This window comes from Mesocricetus auratus, unplaced genomic scaffold (genome assembly GCF_017639785.1).
Source record: "Mesocricetus auratus isolate SY011 unplaced genomic scaffold, BCM_Maur_2.0 Super-Scaffold_100025, whole genome shotgun sequence".
NCBI lineage: Eukaryota > Metazoa > Chordata > Mammalia > Rodentia > Cricetidae > Mesocricetus > Mesocricetus auratus.
The window spans coordinates 20,951,272-20,977,669 of record NW_024429206.1 but is presented as its reverse complement, the minus strand read 5'-3'; the positions used below and the strand labels follow the sequence as shown (position 1 = coordinate 20,977,669).

Genomic DNA, 26,398 nt, shown 5'->3' with positions numbered 1-26,398 from the left:
CTAGTGGGGAATAGGAGTGGGAGGTTCTCAGGACCAGAGGTACTCGGATGGTCCAACATTATCTCTGTCATCTGTCTGCCTGTCTACCTACCTGCCTACCATCAATTATCTATCTATTTATCTGTCTGTCTGTCTATCTATCCATCATCTATGTATTATATACTGTGTATGTTTGTATTTATGCTTGTTTGTTTGTATGTATCTATCATCTACCTAACTACCCATCTATCATCTATCTACCATTTATCTATATATCTATATACTATTTGTCTTAATTACTTTACTATTGCCTAGATAAAACACCACAACTAAGTTAACTTAAAACAGAAAGCATTTATGGATGTCCACATGCATTAGAATTAAATTAGACATTTATCTATTAATCTGCACAATAGCCAGGAAGTAAATATAAAATAAATACCCTTCAACAGTTGAGTAAATGATTCAAACATGGCAATATACACAACAGAATACTATCCAACTATAAATAAAAATGAAATTTGCAAGTAAGTGAATGCAACTATAAAAGATTATATTGAATGAGATAACCCAGTCCCAGAAAAGCAAACAGCACATCCTCTCTCTGATGTGGTTCCTAGCTCCAAATCCTTAGATGTGAACATACAATACAGAGTAACCACAGAAATCAAGAAACTACAAAGGAACCATAGGTATGGGGTCTTAAAGGGGGAATATCAACATGTAATTGATATGAAGTAGAAAATCAAAAAATGGAGAGGGGACTCCAACTGTTAAGGAGAGACGGAGAACAATGCAGAAGGAGGAGTGATGAAAGGCAAATAATACCAAGGTCATTTGGTAAAACCTCAAAGAATTACATTATTCTCTATTTACCTAAAAGTATATATAGGATTCATGGGCACATGTGAGCACACGTGTGCGTGTGCACACACACATTAGTGGGAGTTAGGCCACTCATGACAAGAGCCACAGACTAGCAAAATACCCCAGTACCAGACACAAGAAAACTCCTTTTGAATGAATGGCTGGTCAGGGTAGTCCAAGAGACTCCCAAAACAGTACAGATTATCCATATGGCCCTTGGCTGCCTGTCAAAGGTTGAGACTGGCAGCCTATTGCTGAAGATGCCACACATTTAGGCTACAGGACTCATGGTTTGAGCCGGATCTGACTTGAAAGCCTCTTTCCTGCCATCCAGCCTCTAGGGTACCAGAAAATACAATGGGAGCTGCCAAAGAAAGGAAGCAATTAAACACCCCTACCCAGCGGCAGCACCCATGAACCACGGCAATGACTAGCCTGACAAGACAGTAAAGAAGGTGTGAGGGTGGTAACTCAAATGTTGGTGATAACCAACAGGTTTCTAATAGGACTTAAGGCCCACTCAACAGGAGCAAAATCATACCTGGTGCTGAGAAACCTTGCTAGTTTCCCAGGGACAGCGAAGTCATGGACCCTATAAAAGAATCTACTACCATCACTTTGCTAGACCGGCATTAATCCCTTACTACATTCTAAATCTTATCCCTACAACCACAGATAAGTGTGGCTACCACCCCTCACCAAAGAAGCCTCTATTTTCAGGAAACAGAGACTATTATCTAGACACAATGCAGAGATCAGTGAATCAAGGGACACCCATCCCCAACAGACACATGTACATCACAGCTCTGGCATCTATGACTCAAGGAACGTTGTTGAAGAGGGAGAAGAAAGAGTGTAAGAGCATGAATACTGGGCAGTCTGTGGTGAAACACTCTCTCCTAGGGATGGCTAGAACAATGACAATATCAATGGACATATTAAATGGAAGGGGGGAAAACCTCATGGGGTCCCACCCTTAGTAAAGGAACTACAGGTAACTAATGGCTTCTGGGAGAAGAATTAGCTTCTTACTGGTTGTTTAATGCAGAGTGATCAGTCCTGAAACCATGTATATACAAACAACAAAAAAGGACACAGCAGACTGCATGTGCATACACAGCCAACACACACACACACACACACACACACACACACACACCCACCAATAATAATAATCAAGAAGAGGTTATCAACTTGAGAAGGGGGTCACAGGAAGGGTATGAGGGAAGATACTTAGTAGTAGCTGAAGAAAAATGGAAAGGGGAAGTAATGTGACTCTATTTCAGTTTACAACACATTTAATTTAAAAAATAAAAGAGTTCAAGCTTGTGGTTTTAGAGTGTTAGAGCTCATGATGCCAGGGTAAAGGGACAATGGTAGGAACATCTGAATCCACAAGCAGGAGGCAAAGGGAACACGCTAGGAATAACCCAGGTCTTTTGAAACCTCAGATCTTGCCCACAATAGCACATCTCCTCCAACAAAGCTACACCTCTTAAACTTTCCCAAACAGTTCTATCAAATTGGAAACTAGGAATTCCAGTATTTGAGACTATGGGTGGGGAGTCATTCTCACTTAAACCACCCCCCTCTCTCATTTTTTTCTAGCATTTATCTTTTGTATACCTATGTCTGCCATCATCTACTATCAACTGCTACCTATCACACATCTGTCATCGATTTATATGCCTATCTATACAACATCTGTCTATTAGTAGGCTATCATCTTCATATACATATAACATATAAAACAATCTATCATCTGTCCATCTAACATTTATGATGGGGGAAGTCCTTCTGTGTATATGTTTGTCTTTTTGATTGATAAATAAAACACTGTTGGCCAACAGGGAAGCAAGATAGGTGGGACTAGGGGAGGTGGAGGATTCTGGGAAACAGAAGTCCAGTCAGTCACCATGTAGGACACAAGAGGAGTAAGAGGTTCAGACCCTTTCTCTGGTAAGAGAAGACCACGTGGAAATACTCAGATTAGCAGTTATGGGTTAATGATTAAGTCAGAGCTAACCAATAAGAAATCATAGCAAATGGCCAACAGATTCATAATCAATATAGTGTCCTGCGTGTTCATTTGGGACTGACGCAGGTCTAGGACCAGGCTGGCAGGAAGAGTTATCATTACACATTTATCCATTTATCTATCAATTGTGTGTCTATCTTTCAGATGAAAGTCCATCCATCCATTTATCTATCTGCCCACCTACCTGCTTACCTACCTACCTATCTACCATTATCAGGCATAGGGATAGCAATACTAAGATATCAGCTCTTCTGGATATTGATTAGACATGAGACTATTCTAAGAAAATCGAGTGTCTGAGTCACTTAATCCCAATGAACAACTTCTAAACTTATTAATCTTTATCTCTTATTGTATAGTATAAGAAAACTGGGCACACCACAGTTAAGAGCCCTGAACAGAGAGCTATAAACATAATTACACTCGGGTAAAATTGGTTGGAAACTGAAGGGGTTGCTTTGTCATGTTTTTATAGAGTAATGGAGTCATAAAAAAAGCATGAATTGCAATCACGTCTTCACATCCCAGAACTAAGATGGGGTCCACCATATTTTCATAATCCTCCTAAAATCCCAGAGAAATGTTTTGTAGATTAAAAAAAAGTGTATCAGAAGTTGGTGTGTTATGTCTCTGCCATGTGTCAATGGAGACTACACAGACTCTCAGCTCACCATTCTCTTCCTCTCTTATATGCATAAAGTGGCACACCTAAACTAGAAGTGAAAGTCAAGAAAAGTCAGGGAACTTTATGGAACATTTTAATTTTTCAAAAATGAGTTATTCCATTTGTCTCTGCTTCTGTGAGCATTGAGTATTAGTCATTGTTTATGTGTCTGGCTCCCCAACTAGACAATGGGTTAAAAGAAGACTAATTCAGTAATCTCACTATCACCAACCAATTTGTGTTCACGTGTTTATGTCTGACTAGAATTGTGAATTAAAACTCAGTCGTCATTCTCCACCAAAAGGGACAAGGGTAGGAAGAACAGTCATTTTCCTGTATGTTCAAAGATGTATGCCCTGTATGCTTCCATTGGTGAAAAGCCTAAATATATACATGACATACACTTGTTCACAAGTTATACATATACACCATTTACTTGTCAAATATCAACAAAACTCACTTTAAAATTAACTTTAAATGGACAATACTTAAGGGGAAAACCATGTTAACTTCTACATGGTACCCCAACGAACTTTTTCTTATACTCACCACTGTGGATCCTGGTGCTGTAGAACATGATGAGGTTTAAGGGATGCTGTACTGTAATCATGGCTTAATGAACTGAGCCAAGTAATTTGTTTTTAACCTCACTTTTTCCATGTCTGAATGCTGGACTAATAACATTTCACAGGGCTGGAGGTATGGCTCAATAGTAAAGCTCTTGCCTAGAATTCCCCAGTGAGAACCTGGGGGTGTGGTTCAATGGTAAAGCGCTTGCTTAACATGTATAAGGCCTTGAACTTCATTGCTAGTACTCCAAGGGGGAGGAATAACAGTAACCGAGATATTCACTTAGTTGCCACTCACAAGATGATTGAGAAAAGAAAGTCCCTTCCCACCATGATACACATGCAAAGTAAAAAGATCATTCATATCATGGTGAGCGTACTGACTGATGACTGAGAAAGCCAGAGGAAACAGGCACAGTGAGAAGCCTCAACAGTATCCTCACTACCCATACCCTCCCCACATTCCCAGGAAATGGAAACAGAAGTAGCATTTCAAAACTCGTTCTGTGAACTCAGTTTTACTCTAATACTACCACCAGGTAAAGGCAACTTAGGCCAATATCAAAATACTTGCTGAGTATAGGCATAGATCACCATTTATATGATATAAATGGACTTTAAAGATAAAAATCACAGGATCAACTCAATGGTTCTGTATCTGTCTTGGTTAGGGTTTCTATTGCTGTGAAGATATACCATGACCACAGCAACTCTTACAAAGGCAAACATCAAATTGTGGTGGCTTACCATTCAGAGTTCAGCCCATTATCATCATGGCAGAACATGGAGTTGGAGAGGTAGCTGCTACATGTTGATATGCAGACAACAGAAGTAGACTGTCTCACTAGGATGGCTTGAACATATATGAGAGCTCAAAGCCCGCCTTCACAGTGACACACTTCCTCCAACAAGACCACACCTACTCCAACAAAGCCACACCTCCTAAGAGTGACACCCCCTATGAGCTTATGGGGATCAACTACATTCAAACCACCATAGCATCTCAAAGATACAGAAACGGTCTTTGACAAAATTCAAAATGCCTTCCTGATAAAAGTCCTAGACAGAATAGGCCTGAAGGGAATATATATTAACATAATAAAAGCCATACATGGCAGACTCAGAGGCAACATTATCCTAAATGGGAAAAAAATGAAACAATCACATTAAAATCAAGAAGAAGAGCGGGCTGTCCACTGTCCCCATTCCTTTTAAATACAATGCTTAAAGCACTGGATAGAGCAATGAGACAGGAGAAGGAAATTGAAGGGATACAAATTGAGGGAGAGGGGGAGTCAAGTTATCCATATTTGCAGATAATATGATATTAAATGTAAAATATCCCAAAGATTCCACCATAAAACATCCCCAAACTATCAACACTTTCAACAAAATGGCAAGATATAATATGAACTTACAAAACCCAGTAGACTTTCTAAATATCAATAATAAACATGTTGAGAGAGGGTTCACAGAAAGATTCTTCTTTACAACACACACACAGACACAGACACACACACACACACACACACCTAAGAATAAACTAACCAAGGGAGTGATATATTTTTACAATGAAAACTTTAAATTTCTGAAGACTTCCTGTCATGGCCACCATGGCAGCCATGGCCTTGCACTATACCATGACCATGGGCCCCAACAAGTGACACAAGGTGACTAAGAATGTCCGTAATCCCAGGCACAGCCGGCTTTCCTGGAACATCACCAAACACAGCAAACTCGTGCAAGACATGATCCAAGAACCTCACCGTGGAACTACAGCTCAGTGTGTCCAAAGACAAACTCCAGGTCTAGTTCATCAAGGAGAGGGTGGAGATGCACAGTGGGAGAAACTAAGCAATGTGCTGGCAGCCATAAGGAAGGCACACACACACACACACACACACACACACACACACACACACACACGCACACACGCATGCACACACACACATATATAAATCTCTGAAGAAAAAAATTGAGGAAGACACTAGAAGATGGAGAGATCCCTCATGCTCATACATTGGTAGACTTAATATTGTGAAAATTAATCCTACCTAGAGCAATTTATAGATACAGTTCAATCCCAACCAAAATCTACATGACGTTCTTTACAGAAACTTAAAAAAATTGCTAAAATTCACATGAAAGCACAAAAGACCCCAGATAGCCAAAGTAATGCTGAGCCAAAAGAAGCATCAGAGAGGGACTGCCATATGAGATTGCAAGCTATGTTACAGAGCTATAGTATGAGGACAAAAACGGCTCAGTGCTGGCACAGAAACAGATATGCAGATCGGCAGAACAAAACGGAAGACCCAAACATGAGTACACATAATTACAGCCATCTGATATTTGACAAAGACACCAAAAATACACATGGGAGAAAAGACAGCATCTTCAACAAATGGTGCTGTGAAAACTGGATGATCACATATAGAAGAGTAAAACCTGACCTGTAACTATAGTCTTGCACAGAAACCAACTCCATATGGGTAAAATAAATGGGTGTGAAACTTAAAATACTAAAACTGCTAGAAGAAAACATAAGCAGTGCCCTACAAGATATAGGTACAGGAAAAAAGACTGTGTGAGTGGGATTCCATTTGCCCAGGAATTAAGTCCAACAACTGACAAATGGTACGTCATAAATGTAAAAAGCTTTTGTCCAGCAAAAGAAACAACCTGTTGAGTGAAGAGAGAGAGGGATAAGACATGGGTGGTATGAGGAAGGAAAGGGGAAGGTTAGAGGGAGACTCTTAACTGGGAAGGTAGGAGAGAAGGTAATAAAGAGGGATGGCGAGAAAGAGTAGACAACACAGGATGTTTGAAAACACAATAGATAAGCACGTTTATAGTGTGTGTGTGTGTGTGTGTGTGTGTGTGTGTGTGTTTCTTTTTTAAAGGAGTTATGCCCAAGAGCCATGGGAAGGAAAAGGATGGTGGCCAAGAGACTCCCCAGACAATGTAGACTTGAAGGTGAGATCCTATTGCTGAGGTAGCCCACATTTCAGGTACAGGACTCAGAGGAATTGAGCTGGAAATGTCCTGGGTATCTCCTCCATGAGGATTAGCTCTCATAATACTGGATGGCGCTGTACAAGCTGTCAAAAGAGGAAAGTAGCCAGTCCTATACCAGCTGTATGTAAGTCCTATGAACCACAATGGCCAGCCCAGCAAGAGACCCCTAGTGATTCAATAGTGGCTCCATCAATTCTAAGAGAACCTAAGACTCACTCAACACAAGGGAATTCATGCCTGGTACTATAAACATAGCCAACTCTCTGTAACTGGAGAGGTCATAGACCCTAGAGGACAACCCACAACTGCCATTTTCTTAAACCAATACGATTTCTAAATGCATTCAAGTAAATCATATACTCACAAATAAATGTAGCTCTCATCCCCTCATCAAAGAGGTTTGTTCTTTTTTATACAGCAGATGTAGGTTATTATAGATACTGACAATCAAAAGGTAAAGAACGAGTTATGTTCAGAGCCCCAGTTGGTGCATCTACAATACAACTCCCACATCTAAGGCTAAGGGAACGGTGTAGATGGGGGGGGGGGAAGGCTTGCAAGAACCAGAAGACCAGGATGCCAATTTTTAGAATGTGTCTTCAAAGCCACACCCATGAAACCGGAACAATACGGTTATCTCAAAGAAAACCTGCATAATGGCAACACCAATAGGAAGAGGAAAGTCCACCCCCAGATGAAGAGCTATGGGTGATCAATGGGTGCTAAGAGAGGGAGGATTAGTTTTCTCCAGGGGCAAGCCCATTTTCAATCTCAGAAGATTGGCCCTACACACATGGACATTAGAATAAGACTAACTGGGCCTAGTAGGTTAGGAGAGAAATGGGGAGAAATGATATAAACACAGTATTTACATAAGTGATTCTCAAAAGATTTTTAAAATAATGAATCAACAACAACAACAACAAAAGAAATTTTCAGCAATGGGCTGACTCTACATTGCAGTAGCAGTCAGCTTCATTTTAGAGTATAATAAAAACCACTTGTCTTGTCTGTCAAGGACAGAGTGACTGGTCATCCAGACATCAACGTGCTCAGAAAGGGCAAGCAAGGTAGAGAGGCAGCAGCCCCCTGAGGTGAACTGCAGACCTCATGACAAACACCCAGTTGTCAGAACTCACAGAACTCACAGAACACAGAAAAAAAAAAAACAGGTCAAGGAGAGCCTGCTCAGGCAGACACAGCCATGGTCAAAGTCCCCTCTAAGTGGGACACATGCCCAGTCAGCTGTGGGTAGCTTTCATACGGCACTATATTCATCAGTTTCACTGAGACACAGGTAGTAAAGTATACATTTCTTAGGCATGGGTAATGAGCAACGTCTAGACTGGTAAGTATGTAAGAGTGCCGTTGTGTAGATAGCATGAGGACCTAAACTAGGCTGGGACCCCAAACTCACATGAAAAGCTGGGCATGGTGGGCCTTGCCTACCCCAGCACTGAGAAGGTCCAGACAGGCTGAAAGCTGATTGGCCAGCTAAACTAGCCAAATGGATGAACACCGGGTTCAGTGAAAGACTTGGACTCAAAAACATTTTTTTAAGGCGGGAAAGACCAAGGAAAGGAGATAAAAGGTGATGATAAAGAACGGGGTGTAGAAAAAGAAAGACCCAAGAATCATAAAAGAAGACAGACGCTCAGCCACTTTGTTCCCAGTTTCAACCCCATCATAATCTGTCCACCCCATGCCATGGTAGATGTGTACGTTCAACATTCTGGGTTTTGAAATGGGAAGAACCTTGTTTGCACCACCGCCACCCCCAATCCAGTATGTGTTACTCATTCAAGTGGTGGTTTTGAAAACTGAGCTTTTCTGCTGGCCATCAGTGTACAAAGGACTGGTCATGTGTGGTCACTGAACATAGTTGTCACACTGACACACTTGGAAAAGGTAACTTTAAATAATATGTATGACTACAGCTATATCAAATCATTCTATTGTATTAGTTGACATGCAGAGTTCATTGATACGTATTAAGTATGGCTTAAAATAAAATTAGTTAGTTAGTTGACAGATTAATTATAGATGTGGAGAGTGACCAAGGAGAGACGCTGAACTTTGACCTCAGGCCTCCACAAGAGTATGGGTATATGCATAGCCCATACTAGCAACTACATACATCACACACATTCACAGTGCATCACGCAGACAGACACATGCACACGAGCAATTTGAATTCTTTCATTAACTAACTTATTTATTCTGTATCCCAGCTACAGTTCCCTCTCCCTCCTCTCCTCCCAGTCCCCCACCTCCTTCTGTTCCCATCCCCCAAGCCATTCCTCTTCTGTTTCTGTTTAGGAAAGGACATGAGTATCAACACAGCATGGTATGCCATGTTTCAGTAAGAATAAGCACCTCCCCATGCATTAAGTCTGGGCAAGGTGACCCAGTAAGGGAAGCATAGTTCCAAAAGCCAGTAAAAGAGTTGGAGACAGACCCTTCCCATTATTGGGAGTCCCACAAGAGGACCAAGTTACACAACTGCAACATATATGCAGAGGGACTAGGTCAGTCCCGTACAGGCTCCCTGGCTATCAATTCTGTCTCTGTGAGCCCCTATGAGCCCAGGTTAGTTTATTTTGTGAGTTTTCTTGTGATGTTCTTGACCCCTCTGGCTCCTAGAATCCCTACCCACCCCCCATGAACCCTCCATGTCACCTAATCTCTTTGGGTCCATGGGTTGAAGTATAGTTGTCCTTTGTTTCATAACTAATGTCCACTCATAAGTGAAGTACATACCATGCTTGTCTTTCTAGGTCTGGGTTACCTCACATTGCTGGTGGTAGTGCAAACTTGTACAGTCACTTTGGAAGTCAGTGTGACAATTTCTCAGAAAACTGGGAATCAATCTACCACAAGATCCAGCTATACTACTCTTGGGCATATACCCAAAGGATGCTCAATCATATTACAAGGATGCCTGCTCACCTATATCTGTAGAAGCTTTATTTGTAATATGCAAAACCTGGAAACAACCTAATGTCCCTCAACTGAAGAATGGATAAAGAAAACGTATGAACGTCATAGTGGAGATCATGGCGGCAGGCAGTTGGGTGGGCTTGGTGCTCTCATGCTATTCAGCTGAGACCTCTCACTTGATCAGCAAGTTTCAGGCATGGAAAAAAATCAAAACTGGGCCTAGCATGGGCTTTTGAAAGCTCTCAGCCCACCCCCAGTGACATAACCTCCTCCAACAAGGGCACACCTACCCCAGTAAAAACACACCTCCTAATTCTGCCTCAACATTTCCCTAACTGGGGACCAAGTATTCAAACATAGCCTAGGAGGGCAAGTCTCATTCAAACCACCATGACACATTTCACTTCCAAATCACAATATAAGCTACTGTTATAAATGATATAATAAATGCAAAAGCCTTCAGCAACAGGGGAGAGAGCCCAGTCATGGCCTTAAGGATGGACAGAGGCCCCTGTTGGAAAAAAAATCTACCAGCAAATCTAGGAGAGAACACCGGTACTCGACAGTCTTCTGGCATCTCCACCTGGACCTGATCCATCCTCCTCTTTCTACCAGTGTTCTGTTTTAGGGAAAACCATGTCTCTCTGAGGCAGACAGCCTCTCTGTCAGGACCACTTTTGTCAGACAGCTATCACAACATTTAGAAAAACCAAAGACAGAGTATGGTGAAATGCCATGAAGAATTCAGAACAGTGCTATCTCTTTCCTTCCCGTAACTGGGAAGAACACTTACACTAGGGCACGCCTGGATAGCATTCTCCTCTGGATTAAAACACTCCCTGTAGGAGTCCGGACTGAGCTCAAGAGACTCAGGAGGTCAAACAAACTTCACATGTCTGGGAAAACTGAAACATTGTTTTGTTTTGGTTTTTTTGAGACAGGGTTTCTCTGTGTAACAGTCCTGGCTGTCCTGGAACTCACTTTGTAGACCAGGTTGGCCTCAAACTCACAGAGATTCCCCTGCCTCTGCCTCCTGAGTGCTGGAATTAATGTGTGTCACCACTGCCTGGCTCTTAGAAGTTTCTTTAAGCCTCCTCCCATCTCTAGAGAAGCAGTGTCCTAGTTTTCTCTCTAGTACTGTAATAAAACATGATGACCAAAAGCAATGCAAGGAGGAGATTTTATTCCAGACCTATCCAGCTGACTGCAAACTGTAAAGAAAGGTTTGGAGTTGGAGCATTTGTAAGCTGTCATCTGTGTTAGGGTGGGCTTTGCAGAGATGCGACTGTATTTGAGTTGCTGTTCCTCTGTGGCCCTTCACCTGGACTCCCATTAGTAGACCCCAAGAAAACAATATTGGTTCACCATGTTGGACTTGGGAGCAAGCATGACTCCAGGATGTCATGGGTTCCCTGTCTGGATGAGGAGGTATGCTGCAACTCCCCAGGCAAAGTCTCACACAACAATCTTCTTTTATGTTGCTACCTCGGGAGTCCAGAGCAGAAAACATAAAATACGTTCTGGACCATAAAATGTGTCCAATTACCTCATGCCCATGAGGCTCTGTATGGTTCCGTATTGAGTTGTTTATACTTATGTTTCAGAGACTCAATCACACTGTTTTCCTTTGTAGTACTCCCCAATAGTAAATATATCATCTCCACTCTCCATGGCCAAGACTCATGAATCCCCACTTAGAATGATTCTTTATTTTTCCTTTCCAAGGGATGTGATGGCTTGAATATGAAGTGCCCCTTCACAGACTCATATGTTGAATGCTTGGCCCTTAACTGGTGGTGCTGTTTGGGAAGTGTCATGGTTAGCTCTAATTGTCAACTTGACACAGCCTACAAATGCCTGGGAAGAGCCTCTCAGTGAGGAACTGTCTAGATTAGGTGGACTGTGGTAATGAGTCTTGTTGATTGGTGGGATGATCCAGCCCACTGTGGGCAGCACCATTTCCTAGGCATGGATGGCGTCCTAAAATGTGTGAGTAGAAAAACCAAGCTGAGCACAATGCAAGCAAGCACGCATGCACCATGCACCCACCCATTTTTCTCTGCCCTTGACTGTGGATGCAATGCGACTAGTTTTAAATTCTTGCCTTAACTTCCCCCACAATAATGGACTATTACCTGCAATTGTTCAGATGAAATAAACCCTTTCTCCTCTGTTTTTCTCAGGGTAGTTTACTACAGCAACAAAAAGTGAAACTAGGAAAGGGAAGTTCTTTTTGGGAGGTGGAGACGTAAGTCACTAGGGATGAGTCCTTGGAAGTGTATTATACAGGGCACCTCCCTGTCATATCCTTTGCTCTCTGTCTGCCACAGCATCTACCGTACTCTCCCGTAGTGCTCTGCCTCACAACAGCCCCAGAAATCTAGAGCCAAGTATCTACGGACCAAGTAGCCATGGCTCACACTGAAACAGAGATAAAATGCATCTGCCCCCTTTGGAGGTGTTCCTGTCAGGTATTTTTTCATGGTTACTGGAAAAGTAATTAATACAAGGGATGAGAGTTCTTTCAGTATTTTAGGAATCCAGGAAGCAGAACTCAGGGTTTGTTTGTTTGGTTGGTTGTTGTTTTGTTTTTTTAAATTTTGTTTCGTTTTGGTTTGGTTTTCATTTTGTACCCCAAAATTCTCATTTAAGGCCAAAAGGACCACAAGGTATCAACTTCGAAATTTGCTATATAATACACAATTAGAGTTTTGCAGTTATCATATAAATTTTCTCCCACTCTCTGTCCCCTTTGCACTAGCAGACTGTGTGTGTGTACGTGTGTGTGTGCACGCACGCTTCCTGACTGTAGACACAATGTGACCAGCTCTTTCAGGACCTTAACGTTACTTATCTGTGACGATGGACTGGAACCTGGAACTGTGAACCAAAATGGGGTCTTTCTCCCTTACATTGCTTTTGCTGGGGTATTTCATCACAACAATGAGAAACTAGTTCCACTTGAGAATATAACTCCATGTTTTCCTGCCCTGTTCCTTTTATACTCGATGTCCCCAACACTGTCTGGATAGTCCATAGGGATGGTGTGCATTCCTTCGTCTGTATGTCTCACACAAAGAAACGTGTCTAAGGAGATCACTGACACCGAGAAACTGCACTTTTCATGAGGAGCTACAAAGAAGCATCTATTTATCGAAACTAGTGCGCCAACGACAGACGAAAGAAGCAGTTCCACCAAGTCTTGCTAGGTGAGCCCGTGAGAATATTAGCATCCCTGGAGCTCCCTGCACAAGTTGCAGGCAGCTACACTGAAAACCTCCTTCTCGGCAATTGTCTGCTGGTTTTATAAGCTACAGGGGGAACCCTGTCAATCTTGTAACTTTCTGTGCTTAGTCTGTTTCATTAAGTTCCTGAGCCTTGTCGGAAAGTTTCCTGAACTTTATGGATGCCTCTTCATGAGTTTCCTGGGTTCTATGGTTGTCTCCCCCTCCTGGAAGGAATGTTCCAAATAAGACAAAGTGCCTGTACCAGCTGGTTTTGCATCTGGCCATCTTGCTACAGGGACACGCAGGCAGGGAAGCAAAGCCAATACCACTTTGTGGGCTTCCATCCAGCGAAACTTTCCTTAGCCCAGGAGTATCTAGAAATCAACACAGACTATCAGGGAACGCAAGGCACCTGCCCCCTAAAATACCCCTTACTTGACAAGCTGTGGTGGAGGAGTGCAAAGCTTCTAGACACTTTCAAAAATGATGTTGTGCTGAACCCCAAGTCTCTGTCTCTGCAAGGTACAGTTGCCATGGCAACTCTGGCTAATGAATATGTATGCAAATGAGCAAAGAATGTATTCATCATCTAACAGTTGTTCTAGCTGCTTTGCTCTTTCTGAGTCTTGGAGGGCTGAAAGGTGGGATATCAGAAAAGTATGTGTTTGGGAAAACATTGGTTAAGCATTTTCAGAGTGCATAGGGAGGGGGCTGTCATTCTTTCTTTTTTTGTGATATATACATAAAGTGGGTTTCTCTGCATCTGTTCTAATGAACAAAACCAAAAGGAATGGGACACACATGCTTTGGGTCCCTCAGGGAGGAAATGCAATGTGTGTATGACAATGAGTCCAAATTTTGGTCCACTTATTGTTTAGGTTTTAAGCAAGGCCTAGGAGACTCCCAAGCTGTCCTGGAAAAAACTAACAGTATGTGATTCCTCCTCCCTTGATTCCTCATTAAGTGAGCATGGGCATCCATAGCCAGATAGAAGCTAAAAAGAACCAAAACCCAAATCCCAGTACGTCAGGCCACTGGATACCCAGAGAAAGACCATGAAGGGTGCTCTGGCCCTCCAAGTAAGGATGCTGAAAAGGAGGCTGAGAGTGTAGTTCAGTGGGAGAGGCCTCATCTGTCACAGGAAGGGGAAAGATCCTTGTTGCACCTCCAGGGCCACAAGAAGAAGGAAGGATGGAGAGAAGGGAAGAAAGAGCAATGGAAGTAAGGAAGGAGGAAGGAGGGAGAAGGAGGAAGGGAATGAGCAACAAAGACAGAGCAGACAGAGTTAGAGAGAGGGAGGAAATAAGGAGTAAGAGAGAAGAGGGAAGGAAGGGGGAGGGGTACTACAAAGGAAGATGGGTTTGCAATTCAACAGCAGCCTAGGGCTGTGCTTTGAATCCCTGGTTCTGGACTGTTTTCTCTGCTCCTTGGTCTGCCACCATGTGAAGAACGCCCACCTCATGCCCCCTGTCAAGAAATCCCACCATGCATCCACCGTGATGGTAGATGGAACCCACGAAACTGAGAGTCAAAGCAAACCCTCCCTCCCTTGCTTCTGTTTGTCGGAGTACTGACAAGGAACCAACATATATTTCAGATTTAATTGACCAGTCTGTGGAATTAGAAAACTGAGATTGCGGATTTACTGACTCACTCATATAAAACTTGGGGAACTGACTGGAGCACAAGTGGACTTCTAGACAGATCCATATGATTAACCACCCCCACCCCCCACCTCCACAATCAGGGCATTGGCAGTGCACGCCTTTAATCCCAGCACTTGGAACAGAGGCAGGTGGATCTCTCTGAGTTTGAGGCCAGTTTGGTCTATGTAGTGAGTTCTAGGATAGCCAGAGTTACATAGTGAGACCTTGTCTCAAGAAAAAAAAATTCAAGAAAGGTTAACAGTCCACCATGAAGGGAAGTCGGGGCAGGAACTCAAGGCAGGAACCAGGATGCAGGAACTGGAGCTGAGACCATGGAGCTACCTTCCCCTATGCAGCCTAGGCCCACCTACAGACACAGTGCTGTAGTAGGTTGGGCCCTCGTGCATCAATTAGTAATTAAGACGATGCCTCACAGACAGGCCTGGAGGCCAGTCTGATGGAGGCAACTCCTCTCCTGAGATTTCCTTCTTCCAGGGGTGTGAAATTGACAACTGAGACTAACTCTAACAGTAACCCACAGAGGAATTCTTTCAATTCACAGCTACCTTTTTCTGTGACCCAGTCATGGTTCTGTTTCCCATAATCTCAGTGGTTTGCCTCAAAATTGACCCCAAAATGAATTTACCCACCATAAAAACAAGCAAGCTCCACATAATGGACACCGGATAAATGGCTTTAAATTGAACGGAACTGAACAAAATTCACCACTCAGGAAGTAGTGAACATAAAACAAAAATGCACATAAATAAACAAAACCTCCAAACATATCAAGAGACAAAATGAATTCTCAGATCCCTGACATGTGAGAATAACATAGAATTTAGAACTTAAAGGGGCCATCTGTAAGTCAGGAAGGAGGAAGACAAACTCTGTGCTTGGCTCAAAGAAGAAACTTAGAGCTGGAGGGATGACTCAGTGGACATGTGTGGTTGATGGTGCAAGCATGGGGACCCGAGCTTGCATACCCAGAACCCACATAAAAAGCAAGGCACAGCTATGTGTGACTTTAACCACAGCATTGGGAGGTGGGGAAGGATAGATCCCAAGTGCTCACTGGTCAGCCAGCCTAGCTGAAACAGTGAGTTTCCAGCGTGGTGACAGAGTCTGTCTTAAGACAATGAGGTAGGGATCAAGGAAGATGCCCAACGTCCTGCTCTGCCTCACATGCATGGACATGGACACGGGCACTCACACGTGCACATGCATGTGTGACACACCACCCAAAAACCGCACATGAAAGGTGAATTTCTGTCTCTAACCACAGGAGGACGAAGGGCCATTTGGAAGCAAGAGTGTTACATTGCAAAAATATGAGTGAGTGGGGGCAAGGGCCAGGGCTGCTGGACCTATTATTTCAGAAAACTTTCCTCCAAGCTAAGTTTGGCTCACTCCAGATGACCAACTTGTCTTGCTGAAACCACTAGAAATGTAGAAAGTTGCCAAAAGTCTTGAAAATACCACGACCTTATGCCCCAGGGAAACCTGCAGAGGCCATAGCAGCTACTACGAGGACAGAGCTTTGAGAGAAGTGAAGGAGGGCACTGCAGAGCCCACAGGGACTCCAAAGCAGTCATTCTCCACACACTTCTAGGAAATAATTCAGCTGCATGCGTGCGTGTGTGTGTGCATGTGTGAGTGTGTGTGTGTGTGTGTGTGAGAGAGAGAGAGAGAGAGAGAGAGAGAGAGAGTGTGTGTGTGTGGAAGGATCTATTGTATGTAGCTCATGGTTTGAGGGCAGAGGGTCCAGCATGGTGGATAAGGCAGGGCAGGAGGAGCGTGAGTCTGTTTGCTCACATCTAGGTGGATCAGAAAGAGGGGGATATGAAGGCTTGTGATCAGCTGATTTTATCCCTTTGGCCTCTTTTTATTCAGTTCAGGACTCCAGCCCAGGGGACAATGCCACCCACATTCAGAGTGCAGGTGGTAGGATGGTTATTTCCCCACCAGTTAAATTTCCCTGGAAACACTACTGTAGACACACGTGAGCATGTCTTTCATTAACGCCCTAGGCATCTATTTGTGTATGTATATATGTACGTACATGTGTGTGAAAGACACACACAGGTATGCGGACGTGCAGTGCATGTGTGTATACTTTTGTGTGACGGCCAGAGGATAATGTTCAGTGTTGTTCTGCAGGAAGCCATTCACATTGGCTGGCTTTTTGTTGTTGGAGGGAGGTGGATGAGTGTATAACCATCTGTCCCTCCGTCAGTCTGCCTGTTTTGAGGCAGAGTCTCTCACTTTTGCTGAAACTTGCCCATCTGAGACTAGGCTAGTTGGCCAGGGGACTCCAGGAATCCACCTGCCTCTGCCTCCACAGTATTCATATTACAAGTACATGCTTCCATGCCTGGCTTCTTATTGTGGCTTCTGAGGATCGGACCAGTATCACCATGCTTGTGAAGCAAGCACTTCACTGACTGAGAAACCCCCCACCCACCCCTAGACATTTTTTAAAATGCAATCAACTTGACAGTCAAAATAATCCGTCACAAGGTGAAAACCGGGAGTTGAGTCCAGGGTCCAAGAAAGAACATTTCTAGTAAAAAGCCAAAGAAAGCTATGGCCAATAAACAAAAGCTTTGAGTTTTTGTTCAATTATAAATAATAGTTTAGAACATATCAGACACGTGCACACATGTACACACACACACACATACACACTTCAGTCTCAGTACTGACAGCCAAGTGGCTATAGACCAGAAGAGTAATTCCAGACCCTCCTGCCGGTCTTCCATTCTTCCCTCTGGGACTGTCTGGCTGAGCCTGTGTGGAAGACATCCAACAAGTTTCTCTATCCAAAGAGGCTACTGTTCGAAAGCAGCCAGCTAGGCACCTTGCTGCCTGGGAGCCCTTGATGAAAACCATATGTGAGGATTTGGCATGCACCGACCAGCTCAGTCAGTTCCAATGAGGCCTCGTGCTCAAGGCATGACCTCACTGTCGTGCAAATCAGCAGGCACCCCAGAAAAAGATGGCGAGAGTGGGGGGGTGCAGATTTCCTCTTAATCATGTCCATATTTCCTTCTGTCTTAGATGCCAGGGCCTAGAGCCGGAGAGATGTGATCACGTTACACTATGAAAACCTAGGCCCTCTCCAAACACCCACTTTTGTCTGTGTGTGTGTGTGTGTCTGTGTGTGTGTCTCTGTGTCTGTGTGTGCGTGTGTGTCCAGAAGACAACCTCAGTTGTTGCTCAAATACCATCCATCTTATCTTCCTTCCTTTCTCTTTTCTTTCTTCCTTCCTTCCTTCCTTCCTTCCCTCCTTCCTCCCTTCTTTCCTTCGGAAACAGGATCTCCTGCTGGACTCATCCAAGCAGGCTAGGCTGACAGGCCAGTGAGCCCCAGGGACCCACCTGTCTCTGTGTCCCCAGCACTGGGATTACAATTTGGTTTTGTTTCATTTCATTATTAGGTTCCCATGATTAAACTCAGGTGCTCCCGCTTGCTTACTGATCTCTCATCCCAGCCCCTTTAAAGTCACAATTTTTTAGCTAAAATATGAGCAATTAGTAAATCAGGACCAATTAGTGTTTATCCTGCAAACACAAATGCCACTGGATTTTAGGCAAGTGCATTAGTGACTCAAATACCTCCCCAGCCCTCTTTTATTTTACTTACTTTTTATATATCTTTTGGCATCATCCCCATAAAAATATCTGCCATTCCACATGCTGCATCTCAAAGAGGAACTTAATTAGAGTCAACCTGGGACCAAATTGCTATGGTGGTTACTTAGGTCCAGAATTAAGGAGGGAAGAAAATAAAACTACATTCTAATTTCTTAAAAGCAGATTGGCTCAAAGGGACTCATTAAGAGAACAGTCAATCCATCCTTCTCCAGAACTTGGCAGCCCACAAACTTCCTGTCCCAGTCTTAGTAATAAAATACTTAAAGACACACATTTCCCCCTCCAACTGGGCATTTTTTCCAACTTTACTCTTTTCACATTAGTCCTTATTTTTATATAGTTAGGAGTACATTTTTTTCCAGAAAAAAATGAATTTTTAAGAACATCCGTGACTTAAAACTAAGTTAATGTAGCTACTTGCATAAGATATAGCCAACAACATAGGCCAACAATCCCACAGGAAGCACTGCTTGGACTCTGGGGGAGAGAAAAAAGGGCATGAAGGGAGGAGGGTGGCAAGTTAGAGGCTGTCTGGGGAGTTGGAAGGCAGGAGGCAGCATGCGTATGTCTTATGTATGACACTGTCAAAAAATAAATAAGATACTCTATTAAAGTAATAATAGAGAGATGACTTGGTGGCTAAGAGCATTTGATGCTCTTGCTGAGGACCTGGGGATCGGTTTCCAGCACCCACAGGGTAGCTCACACCCACCTCTAGTGGATTGGACAACCCTCATTTGACCTCCATGGGCACCAGCACACACACATAGATAAAAAAATATGAAATAAGCCGTTAAAAGTAAATCAATGTAGGCTAGACATGATGGCAGCCTTTGGGAGAGTCATGCAGGAAGACTGCAAGTTCTAGAACAGCCTGGGTTACAGAGTGAGTTCCAGGATAGCCTGACATTCAGAGGAAGACTCTGTCTCTAAAAGTACCACAGCCCAAAATTAAATGAAATTAAACCAAATAAAATCAAAAGCATTTTTACCTGGTTGGTCCCTGTGAACTAACTGGTTAAATCAGTCTCTGGTTCAATAAACTGGTGGAAATCCTCTAAATATTTGTGTCAATGTTCTGCCAGCAGAATTCATATGATTGTGACAAGCGACTACTAAACTGGTAGAAGCCCAGAATCTCTTATACAGCAGATGGAACAAATGCCTGAGCGTGCCTTCCCGAGGTCCCCAAAGAGTGTCCCACACAGGGTCCTATGGGGCTCCAGCCCTTATGCAATCGGTCAGGGTCTTCAATATCGTGAAAACGCTCTGTGGGCTGGAATCTAGCAATTAATGTAGCATTGGTCCCTTACGTGGGATGGTTAGTTGTAACGAGAAACTTTTTCTTTGAGAGAAGCCTTCCCGCCAGCTTGGTTCTAGAGCCGCATCAGTCCCAAATAAACACACAGGAGGCTATATTCATTATGAAGCTGTTGGCCTTGCTTGTTTCTTACTAGCTAGCTCTGACTTAAGTAATTACCCCATAATTGATAATCTAAGTATGTCTCTTACCGGAGAATAGTTCCGGGCTTCCTACCCCATGGCGTTACATCTTGACTCTCCTGTGTTTCTCCTTCCCAGAGTCCTCCTGGACTCCTAGTCCCTCCTATCTTGGTTCCCTATTGGCTCAACATTGCTTTATTGACATAAGACTTCCCCAACAGTTAGTCTTTGTGGTCAACCTCATAGGATCTAGAATCATCTAGGAGACACACTGCTGAGCGTGACTAAGAGGGAGTTTCTAGATTCTGTTGACCAAGGCAGGAAGACATATCCTAAATGTAGGTGGCACCATGCCGCAGGCTGGGTCCTGGACTGAAAGGAAAAGAGAAGGCAAGCTGAACACCAGCATCCATCCCTCTCTGCTTCTTGACTGTGGATGCCTTGTGTTTCTTTCACCACAGCGTCCCCACCATGGTGGATTGTGAGCCAAAGTCAAAATAAATTCTTCATTCCTTCAGTTGCTTTTCTCAGGTATTCATTCATGTCAATAAGTCACACAAACACATATGCACACATGCGTGCATGCACACACACACACACACACACACACACACACACACACCTTTCCAAATTTGGTGACTTCCACAATCCTAGGGCAAAGACCTTGTCTCAAAACAAAGTTAAAAAAATTAAAAACCAATAAAACCATCTTAGTTTCATAAACAGAGGTATTGGTTAAAATGTTTACCAAGGCAGAGTATGTTGGTGTACTCATATAATTCTAGCACTTAATAGGCTGAAGTAGCAGAACTACCCTGAGTTCAAGATTATCTGGTGATCAGAGCAAGACTCTGCCAAAAAAAAGACCCCTCCCAAAGTATTATTTAAAGATTTTCATTATGTGTATGTTTTTGTCTGTATGGAGATATGTGCACATGAGTGACAGGTGGTTATAGCTGCCCAGTGTGGGTGCTAGGAACCAAACTCAGGACCTTGGCAAGAGCAGCAGGGATTCTTAACCACTAAGCCATCTCTCTAACTCCAAGAAATTTCTAGAATAAAAAACAGCAACACCTTCTAAGATCTATAAACAGGGATGTCCATTCACTTTTTAATAAGGCAGGTTCATTGTTGTGTCACCCGCAATCCCATGATTCCAGAGGCATAAGGGATCACCAGGAACGTGAAGCAAGCTAGAGATATACCAGGAAAGAAAAAAAAACACAAAAATTAAAATAAAAAATATTTAGTAGAAAACTAAATGGGAGCAAATGGAAGAGAGGTTTGGGCTGCAGGCTTTCTGCCCCAGCATTACAGAACTGTCTCTCTGCAGTAGAAGGCACCGTCGCATCAGGCCTGCAGAGACCCAGTGAGTCATCATCCATCAGAGACAGTTTAGACAATGCATGCCCCCAATACAGCAGCTCTGTGCTGAACAACAACAACAACAAAAAAATCACGGTCCACAGCTGCCCTTGATTCACCAGATGGTCTCCATTGTCGCATCATGCCGGGGAACAGGAACCGGCCTGTACACCAAGCAAGTAGTCCCCTACCGGATTGTTCTGGTTTCTTTTATGTTGCTGTGATTAAAAACACAAACAAACCACTCTGATCAAAAGCAGTTTCAGGGAAGGAAATGGTTTGTTCCATCTTACGCTATCAGGTCACAGTCCGTCCCTGAGGAGAGTCGGGGAGGGAACTCAAAGCAGGAGGGAGCGTGAAGGGCAGGTGCCTTCGTAACTTGTCTTTTGCTGGGATGAGACACTGTGAACAAAAGTGACCCTTGAAACGGTTTGTTTGGGCTTATGGATCAAAGGGATAAGAGCCTATCGGGGTGGGAAGACATGGCAGCCGACAGGCATAGTATGGGAGCAGGAAGCAGATGGGTCGTATCTTGAGCCACAAACAGGAAGCAGAGCGAACTGGAAATGGAGCGAGGCTATCAGCTTTCAAAGCAGATCCCCGGTGGTGGACTTCTTCCAGAAAGGCTACACCTACTAAAGACTCAATAACCTCACCAAACAGTGTCACCTGCTATGGGACAGCTTGCTCTTCCACAAAGCAAACTATGACTCTGAAATCACCCTTCCTCAACCTCCAAAATAGATGGGATGATGAACCTGGACTGTCTTTTTTATCTGGCTTATGGTGCTGTTCTCTAGCTATTTCCCCCTAATTGAAACATTCCTATCTGGAGGGACTTACAAGTCTCAGGAAGTTCCTGAAACCCAACAAGATTTACAAGGCACCTCCCCAACATTATACCAGCAGTAGCAACTGCTGGAGAACAGAGAATCTCCTACCCGCTTTGCTGCCTGTAAATTGTGGTGAGAGCTATGCCCCATGTGTGGAGCAGGGGTTCGGGGACTGGGAGGACACCTTAGTCAATAAGTTACTTGCCTTGTAAGCATGAGAACCAGAGTACAGATCACTAGAATGAACGTTAAAAAAGAAGTAGGCATAGAAGCGCATCTTTGTAATCCCAGCACCGAGGAGTGGAGACAGGAGGGGAAATGGTCTCCAGTCGTGAATCATGAGTCCTAATGAAAGATCCTGTCTCAAAGATGATGGTGAGTGGTGCCTCAAGAATGGCTCAAGATTGACCTCTGATCTCTACACATACATGCTCAAGTGTGCTCACATTCTCACAGTGCAAAACCACGTATACATATGTGCAAACACACACAACCTGCTTTAAAAAAGGGAGGTAGGGGACAGAGAGGTGGGTCAGTGGTTAAGTGCTTGCCACCCGAGCACGAGCATCAGTTTGAATCCCCAGGACCCACACATAATATGCATGGGTGCTGTGGTCTGTAATTCTAGACCCAGAAGGTGAAGATGGGATTCCCACAGCACGTGGCTTGCTAGGCTACGTAAATTAGGGGCTCTGTGTTTGATTCACAGACCTTGCCTCAGTGAACAAGAAACAAGAGCAATCAAAGATGATTCCAAACATCATCCTGAGGCCTCCACACACATGCACACATACATGCACATATACACATACACATGTACACATGTACATACACACACACAAACATACACATATGAACACCACATGCATGAAGATGGTATGGTAAGATTTATATCCTTTATAAGTCTCTCTCCCTCTCTCTCCCTCCCTCTGTGTGTGTGTGTGTGTGTGTGTGTGTATGTGTGTGTATACATTAGTGTATCTTCTGACAGAAGCCAGAGATGTCAGATCATCCTGGAGCAAGGGTGATAGATGGTGGTGAGCCATCCAACATGGGTGCTGGAAACAGAATCCCAGTGAGTGGAAGAGCATTTGTTCTTAACCACTGAGCTCTTCACCGCCCCCAAATAATCAATAGAATAATAAACAATAATAAATAAATAAAATAAATAATAAATCAATAGACTAAAATGGGAGGAAAAGGAAAGGGGAGTCTAATTGCTCCACAAACCAAATCAGTTTCACTTATCTATTCCTGTAACTGTCCCTAAACCATCCCTGCTCACATGGTCCTGTTGAACAAACCCTGTAACTGTCCCAAAGCCATCCCTGCTCACATGGACCTGCTGGACAAACCCAGATCAAGTTCAAGTTTCTATTTCTAACATGTAAACTGAGCTGGGACTCAAGCAGGAGATTGTATATATCCCAAGCCCAGGGAATGAGGTGCGTGGAGGGGGAGAGGGGGAGTAGCTTGGTGGTACAAAGCAGGTCTCACCGTCCATGTCCAGACGCTGCATGATGATAGCCAGCTCCACCTCACTCGGCATGTACCCCAAAGAGCGCATGGCCATACCCAGCTCCTGCTTGGATATGAAGCCATTCCCATCTCTGTCCAGAACACGAAAGGCTTCTCGGATTTCTGCAAGGAAAAAGCAGAGAAAGTCCACAGTCATGTGGCTGCTTCATTTCATTCAAACCATGGGTGACTAACAGGTAGTGACTGGCTGTACCAGTAGGAGGCTTGCTGCTGTCACTAGACACATGAGAGAAACAATTTAAGTAAGAGTGTAGTAGTGAGGTGATGGGGGACATCCTTCTGTATATATGTTTCTCTTATTGGTTGACGAATAAAACACTGATTGGCCATGCAGGAAGAAGGCCTAGCCATCGGCCAACAATTTTATAATTAATATAGCATCCCTGTGTTTATTTGGGGGAAAGGGCTAGGCAGGACCAGGCTGGAAAGAAACTCCAGCAATAGCGAGGCTGAGCTGATAGGGTGCCAGCCTGACACGCATGGATCCACAGGGCTCCATCCCCAGCCCTGCATACACTGGACATAGTGATACCCAGTAGTAATCTCAGCCATCAGAAGGAAAGTGGAGGCAGGAGGATCAGATGGTCAAGGATATCCTCGACCACATGGTAAGGTAGAGGCTAGACTGAGCTGTGTGTGATGCTGTCACAAATAGGTAAGGTAGAGAAATGGCTGAGGAAGAACCCCAAAATCAGTCCCTGGCCTGTAAATGTCCCCCCCATGAACATACACATACACACACACACACACACACACACACACACACACACACACACACACGCACACACACACACAATTACAAAATGAAACATGAAAAGAAAGAGAGGGGAAATGAAAGGATGGAGAGAGAAAAGGAGAAGCAAGAGGCAGATGGCCCTAAAAATCTGTACACACTGCAGTAGGCGCAGTCAGGTGGGGACCCTAGCAGAAAATTGCTTCATTGAAGGGAGAGGCTGTGTGAGCTTTGCAGAAATGACAGGGTCAGGGGGAAAGTGTGTGAGAGTCCCCCTGCTGCTGCTGGCAACATGCAGGGTTTAATAACCTCGGAGGACAGGAGGCGAGAATCCCACTGTTTCTATTTCATCCCTCTAATCTGCAGTTGTTTTATGACTATAAACAGCCACAGCTCAATACGAATGCCACGGAGGTTCGAAGGAACTTTAATCACTTTCTCCCTGGTCTGGAAAAGAACTTGGCTCTGTTATCATTAAGGCTCATTTTGCATGGCAGGAAGTCTCCCCAACTCTCTACTCTGGGTTATACCTGCCCCCCCCAGAGCCCCCAAAGCCAGTCCTAGGTTGAGTGAACATTTCCTATCGTGCCCCCTCCCCCGCAAGGCATGAGGCATTTGCGATCAGAGTTTAAAGACAGTAGGTCCATGCTGTGTTTCAGAAGGACACTGGATCCGCAGCAGCTTGGAGTTGCTCCAATAAAGGCAGCGTGGGGGAGGCTGCAGAGCAGGCTCAATGGTAAGCAGTACCGGCCCCACAAACATGAGCACCCGGGGCCACGAAACGTGTCTTTCTCAGTCCCACGTACTTCACTCAGCTTAACCTTCGGCTCCCTCCAAACACGTAACTCACTTCTCCGCTAAGGCAGCACAGCGCTGTGCCGTTTACACGTACTACATTCCCTTTAGCGTTTGTAGAAGTACACAGAGACTGGGTCAGGATTCAAGCTCCTGTGACTGTGCAACAACAACCACAACTGTGCGGGTTCAACTGTGCGGGTACGCAGACTCAGATTTTCATTCCTTTGGGCAATACCCAGGTCATAAGGTAAGTTATGAATATGTGGGGTGGGAGGAATATGTGCGTGCGCGTGAGGGCAGGAGGCATGGGAACCAGAAGGAGCACCCGATCGTCTTGAGCTGGACTGACAGGCAGCTGTGAGCTACCTAACGTGGCCACTGGCAACCAAAGTTAGGTCTTCCGGAAGTACCTATGTGTCCTTAACCACTGGGCCATCTCCCCAACTGTTGTCTTTCATTTGCGGAGGGTCCTCCATATTGATTTCCACAGTGTCTGCAACAGTTTATATTCCCACCAACCCACTCCTCCTTATCTGAACCTTTGCATTGGATTTGGGGACCACCCAGATCGTCCAAGACAATCTCACATTTCAAGAGTCTTAATTCGATCACATGCAAGAATTCTTTCCGAGGAGGGTTTGGAATTCCAGGGGATTAGGCCCTGGCATCCCTGGGGCTGTTTCCCAGGTGATTGTACTCTTCCATCCTGAAATTCTTCTGCAAGCAACTTCCTTCCCTCCTTCCTCACCAAAGACACAGTCGCCCTTTGATGCCACTTCTAATTCCATTTCTGTTGCTGTCACAAAATACCCTGAGCAAAAGCCACCTAAGGGAGGAAGGGTTTGCTTGGGGTCACTGTTTCAGGTCAAAGTCCACCACTTCAGTGAAGTCAAGATGAAGAGATCCATAGTCAAGAGCAGAGAGAAACAGATGCACCACGCTACCTGCCTGCTAGCCATGCTCAGCTGGCTTTCATGGCTTTCTTTCATAGCTCAGGGTCCAGCCCATGAAATGGCGCCGCCCACAACAGGCTGCGTCTTCCCACATCAATTAACAATGAACCATCAGTTGACAATTAACAG

At 44.1% G+C, this 26,398-nt stretch overlaps 1 protein-coding gene across 10 annotated transcripts in view; it reads right to left on the bottom strand.

Moving 5' to 3' along the window:
• Window positions 1-26,398, bottom strand: part of Caln1 (calneuron 1) — a 474,698-nt gene that overhangs the window by 192,237 nt on the left and 256,063 nt on the right. For all 10 annotated transcript variants that reach the window (XM_040731664.1, XM_040731663.1, XM_040731669.1 and 7 more), the window contains one exon: window positions 23,744-23,887. In XM_040731664.1, the coding sequence (XP_040587598.1) occupies window positions 23,744-23,887 (144 nt within the window). The remainder of the gene's footprint in view (window positions 1-23,743; window positions 23,888-26,398) is intronic.